The 5,879-nt window shown below is 35.0% G+C and overlaps 1 protein-coding gene across 1 annotated transcript in view; it reads right to left on the bottom strand.

Annotated features, from left to right (window-relative positions):
* TOPAZ1 (testis and ovary specific PAZ domain containing 1) overlaps positions 1-5,879 on the bottom strand; it is a 133,485-nt gene that overhangs the window by 34,390 nt on the left and 93,216 nt on the right. The window contains exons 13-15 of the mRNA XM_011968091.1: positions 2,849-2,915; positions 1,544-1,718; positions 437-537 (exon numbers count right to left, since the gene is read on the bottom strand). Of these exons, the coding sequence (XP_011823481.1) occupies positions 437-537; positions 1,544-1,718; positions 2,849-2,915 (343 nt within the window). The remainder of the gene's footprint in view (positions 1-436; positions 538-1,543; positions 1,719-2,848; positions 2,916-5,879) is intronic.

Genomic DNA, 5,879 nt, shown 5'->3' with positions numbered 1-5,879 from the left:
AACACTAAGCTTGTGGGAGTTATTTCTATCCTACTGCTCAAGGTCATCACCAAGGGCTGATTTTTCACACAAAAAAATTTGCAACCTCTGGCATAAATGGGTTAAGTGTTCTCTATACTGAGATTTTATTTATTTTTATAATAAAAATTATATTTTAAAGATGGGAATCTGTCCATGTTGCCCAGGCTGGCATCAAACTCAGCTTCCTGAGTAGCTGGGACTATAGGTACACGCCACTGCATCCAGTTTGATATTTTAAATAGTAGCCATTTGCTTAATATACCATCTAATAAATCACTCACTAGTCTGGGTCCCATTTTCTCAACTGTAATGATTATTAGCAAACTGCTAATCTTCAGGGTTAACTTACATTCTGTTCAAAATTTTAAAACTAGTACTCTCTATACCAAGCCAAGACAAAAACTTAAGGAAGTACCTTGGACCACTGCAACAGCTTGTGATAGAAGTACATAGCACTGATTCCGATTCTTCCCAGTACACCTTTATCTACTTTACTGTTTTGTGGATCTTTGCTAACTGAAACACAAATAGGCATATAAAAGAAAATAAAATAGTCACTTAAAATGACAGAAGAGGCAAACTAATACAGAATTATTGATACCACCATAAAGACCAGGTGTTGGCAAGCTGTGCCCTGTTTCTGTATAGCCTACAAGCCAACAATTGTTTTCCTGTTTTCAAAGCATCATTTAAAAAGAAAATAAAACTATGTGATAGAGATCACATGTGGTGTGTTCCAAGTCTAAAATATTGACTATCTGGCTTTTTACAGAAAAAGTTTGCCAACCCCTGATAAAGTCTACAGTAGTAAAGAGCTCAGGTCAAAAACAAAACAAATTCAAAACTATATAAATTCTGTTGACTTGTAAGAGTAGAGAGAGTAACAACTTAAATAATTCAAAAATTCAGGTGCTCCACTATAATTTGCTAGCAATAGTTTTACCAATCTGAGTGAAAAGAAAAATAAGAATATGAAACATTTGATACTAAAACACCAATTCCTGACCTTTTCCCATAATCTAACTTAACAATAAATAGATGGAAAAATTCAAAAAGAGAAGGAAGAGTGTCTGAAGCCTGCATTAATTTATCCACAACATGGAAAATATTCAAGAGTTTTACATTCTTATTTTTTTTTTTTTTGAATTTTATGTTCTTGTTAAGAACACTGCCATGGGCTGAGCTGTGGCTTATGTCTGTAATACCAGTGCTTTGAGAGGCTGACGTGAGAGGATCCCTTGAGCACAAGAGTTCGAGACTAGCCTGGGCAATGAAGCAAGACTCTGTATCTACAAAAAACAAAAAAATTAGCTGGGTGTAATGATATGTGCCTGTAGTCCAAGCTACTAGGGAGGCTGAGGCAGGAGAAGTGCTTGAGTCCAGGAGTTTGAGGCTGTGGTAAGCTATGACCGCACCCCTGTACTCCAGCCTGGGTAACAGAGGAAGACCCTGTCTCTAAAAAACAAAAAAGAACACTGCACCATCCTCATACAAAATATTCAGGCCAATAGTTACATTTTACCTGTTTCAGCAAATTCACAAAAGGGAGTATCTGGTCTTTCATCTTCACAGTTTTTTGTGAGTGTTTCAGCAATGCAAGCACAAAATGTCTGGAAATCTGCAAATTTTTCACAGCCCATTTTTACGTTAATGTACAATTTTCCCAATTTGGTCCAGTCACCTTTTTCTTTACAATGCTATCAAAATTATTAAAAACAAAACAAAAGAGAAAGAAAAAGAATGAAAACTATGTCATTTATGCAAACATGTCTTTAGGCATTAGATATACATAAATTAATATGTATATCTAATGTTTTAGGCATTAGATATACATAAATTAATATGTATATCTAATGTTTTAGGCATTAGATATACATAAATTAATAAGACAAAATCTGCAGATCTTATAAACTTACTGACAAGCATCACATCAGTAACATACTATTGTAGCTTTGCTTTTCTGGCTATAGTAAAGCCTCTATAAATTCCAAATAGCAATGCACATTTGTTTTAATTATCCAGGTCTTAAAGTATTTAACTGTATTTACCCCCAAACCTGAACCTGACAGTGGGGATGGATTTATGGAAAACAGAGATGAGTAGCATAATTTGAACTGTCTCCACGGCAATGCATTATTTTACTACTTTTAGAAAGTGCATTTTAATGTTATCTGGCCATTTATAATTTGGGCCCACATATCGTTTTGGACACTACATTTTACAAAAGTGGCCACAAAGTGAATTTCAGTCAACTTATTATCTTTGTACAATTTCTGTTATAAACTAAAAAAGTTTTTCACATCAAAAGTCTTAAGAATATAAAAGTACTAATTAAAACCAGAGACACAATTACTACCTGAATACAAAAGTGATACTAAATTTAAAAGTAAAAATCATCCTGAAGGTCCTCATTTCTTATACTCTAAATGGTTGCAGAGTTCAGTGTGATCTGGGATTTCCCCCATCATTTCATGTATTGTAGCCATCCATGACAAGTACCTCAGCTTTCTTACGCACTCAGCAAGTCTGCCCAGCCTCAAGAATTAAAGACTAAGCTCTGAATTATTATTTCACTTTAATATAATTTTGAAACTGAAAAATTTTTAGAATTATTTTTAATACAGTTCACAACTCTAGAAATTAAAATGTTTGCCTTTCAAAATATTAACTTGTAAGAAAAACAAAACTTCCTTTCCTTGAACATTTTTGCTGTATAACAGCCACATTTCTAAAACTTCTCATAAAATGGGGTTATTATTCAAAACGTTTTTGTTGCTATTGATTTGCGGAGATCCCAGCAATGTATTTAAAATAATAAATGTCATACCTCTAATTTATTCAAGGCTGAATCTAAATCACACTTCCAGTTCTTTTCAAATTGCCTCATCTGTAACCTTTAACAACAGAAAAGAGTTAATTATACTATATTCACCACTTAAAAGTCACTGCCGCTTCTACTTAATCTGTCCTACAGTTTATAAGAAACCAGAGGAAAAAATGAATGTATATAATATGCTATAAACATTCTTCAGAGCTGGAAAAAGGCAGCTTATACAGACACCTACTTTATATTATTTCCTCCCCAAAACAGTAAGAAGGAAAAAGCAAATTCCACATGAAATCATACCTTCAGCCTAACTTGTACACAGAGTATGTCAAAACTTCAAGATAACTGTGACTAAAAGGAGAAAAAAAAATACCAAATCCTGGCACATGATCTCTACTGCTCCTGCCCTACCCTTACTGCTCCACAGAATTTGTGGCAATCAAAGACAGACCAAACAAAAACAGAGCAAGCAAACACACAAAACCTGACGGGGAGAATTGAAGAGGGAAACTACCAGAAAGATTTAACAATGATTTAAAAATACTGCTACAAAGGCTAAGTCCACATTAAGTTTGAAAATGCTAAAAACAAAACAAAACAAAACAAAAAACAAAAAAAACCACGTCTGGGTAGATCAGAACCACGAGGAAGGATTTTAAAAGTCTGTATGATTTAAAGAAGGCAATTTTTGAAATGCATAGTTTTTGGAAAAGAAAAAAAGACAAAAATGAAAGAAACACACTTTGGCAATTAGAAGAAAAGAAAAAAAAAGGCAGAGGGAATAAGAAGGTGCCATTGAACTAGGAGTATTATGTAATACCCAAATATGAGTTCATCAATTTTGGTAATTTATCTAGAGCATTAAGAAGGAAGAACATACTATCACATTTGGGATTAAGGAAAAAAAAAAAACAATTTTCTAACTCCTTTTATGAAGCAAGTATAACTAATATTTAAACTAGATAGACAGCCTGTGTGAGGTGGCTCACACCAGAAATCTCAGCACTCTGGAAGGCCGAGGTGGGCAGATCCCTTGAGCCCAGGAGTGTGAGACCAGCCTGGTTACCATAGTGAATCCTACCTCTGCAAAAATTAGCTGGGTGTGGTGGGATGCACCTGTAGCACCAGCTACTTGGGAGACTGAGATGGGAGGATTACCTAAGCCCAGGAGGTCCAGGCTGCAGTGAGTTGTAACTGCATTACTGCACTCCAGCCTGGGAAATAGAGCAAGATCCTGTCTCAATCCATCAATAGTCAAACAAAAAACAATAGCTTTTATAGATACAAAAAAATTACATAATGATACAGAAAATCTCATTTACAATAGCACCCAAAATATGAAGTACTTATACAAGGAAAATCATAAAACACTCCTGAAAGACACATTACTACTACTTGGAGTTAGGAAGTTGATACTAAATATATGGAGAAGCGTACATGCAAGAAGATCCAGGAAAACACCGAAAAATGATGAAAAAGAATTATCCTTACCAAATATTAAAACATACTATTAAAGCTTCTGTAGTTACTATAGTGTGGTTCCAGTGCAGGAATAGGCAAACAGGCCAGTGGAATAAAATACAAAGTTGAGAAACAGATCCCATTGTATATGAAATTTAGTATATGATAAGGGTGGCATCTCAAATCACTGGAGGTAAATATGGACATTTTATTTTATTTTATTTTATTCATTATTTTTTGAGACGGAGTCTTGCTCTGTTGCCAGGCTGGAGTGCAGTGGCGCTATCTCCGCTCACTGCAAGCTCTGCCTCCCAGGTTCACGCCATTCTCCTGCCTCAGCCTTCCGAGTAGCTGGGACTACAGGCATCCGCCACCACACCCAGCTAACTTTTTGTATTTTTAGTAGAGACAGGGCTTCACTGTGTTCGCCAGAATGGTCTTGATCTCCTGACCTCGTGATCTGCCCACCTCGGCCTCCCAAAGTGTTGGGATTACAGGTGTGAGCCACCACGCCGGGCCAAGATGGACATTTTAATACATGTTTTGGGAAAGTTGGATAATCATTTGGAAAAAATAAAACTGAATCAATTTCACACAACATACCCAAGAGAAAAAACTCCACGTAGATTAAAAACCTAACTGTAAAAATGAAATCATACAAGTAGTAGAAGAAAACATGTGCCAGTTTGCCTAAAACCTTCATGTAGAGAAATGATGACTCAAAATCCACATGCAATAAAACATAACCTTGACTCAAAACTGAGAAAAAAGATTGAAATATAAGGTGGCATAAAAATAAAACTTTTTGCATGGTAAAAAACACTAGAAGGTCAAAAGACAACTGACAAACTGGAAGAAAAATTGCAATATATACTACAAAGGGTTAATACCTGTAAGAACTCTAAAAGTTTAAGAACCAAAGAACCAAAACCTAATAGAAAAAGGAGGAAAAAAAGTGAAGAGTTCACATAAAACATGTAAACATAGCCCTCAAATATATGAATAGAAAATGCTCAAATTCATTTATGAGAGAAATGCAAGCTAAAACACCATTTGTCACCTAATAGATTAGCAAACATTAAAAAACGTTCTAATACATTATGTTAGAAAGCTAGGCTGAAAAAGGCAGTCTCATATTTCTGATGGGAACACAAATGAGTACAACTATTCTTGAGGAAAATTTGGCAATACCTAACAAAAGTTATATATACTTACCTTTAAAAGTTGTAAGTTATATACTTATCTTCACAATTTTTTGACTTTTAAATAAGCTCACAGGAATTTCCAAAAATAGTACATAAAGTCCTGTGTACTCTTCACCCAGCTTTTTCCAACAGTGACATTTTATATACTACCAGGAAACTGACTCTGGTATAATACTGTTAACTACAGGCCTTATTCAGTTTTTATCAATTTTTACATGTATTTGTGTGTGTGTATGTAACTACAAGTGTTCCATTTCTACAAAGGAACTTTCTCATGGTACCCTCTTATACTCATCCCCTCTCCACTGTCCCTGTCCCCTGCAACCACTAATCAGTTCTCCACTTCTTAGTTTTGTCATCTCGGG

The sequence above is a fragment of the Mandrillus leucophaeus genome, unplaced genomic scaffold (assembly GCF_000951045.1).
Source record: "Mandrillus leucophaeus isolate KB7577 unplaced genomic scaffold, Mleu.le_1.0 Scaffold829, whole genome shotgun sequence".
Classification (NCBI taxonomy): Eukaryota; Metazoa; Chordata; class Mammalia; order Primates; family Cercopithecidae; genus Mandrillus; species Mandrillus leucophaeus.
The sequence above is the reverse complement of the archived record's forward strand: the minus strand, read 5'-3'. Positions and strand labels throughout refer to the sequence as shown.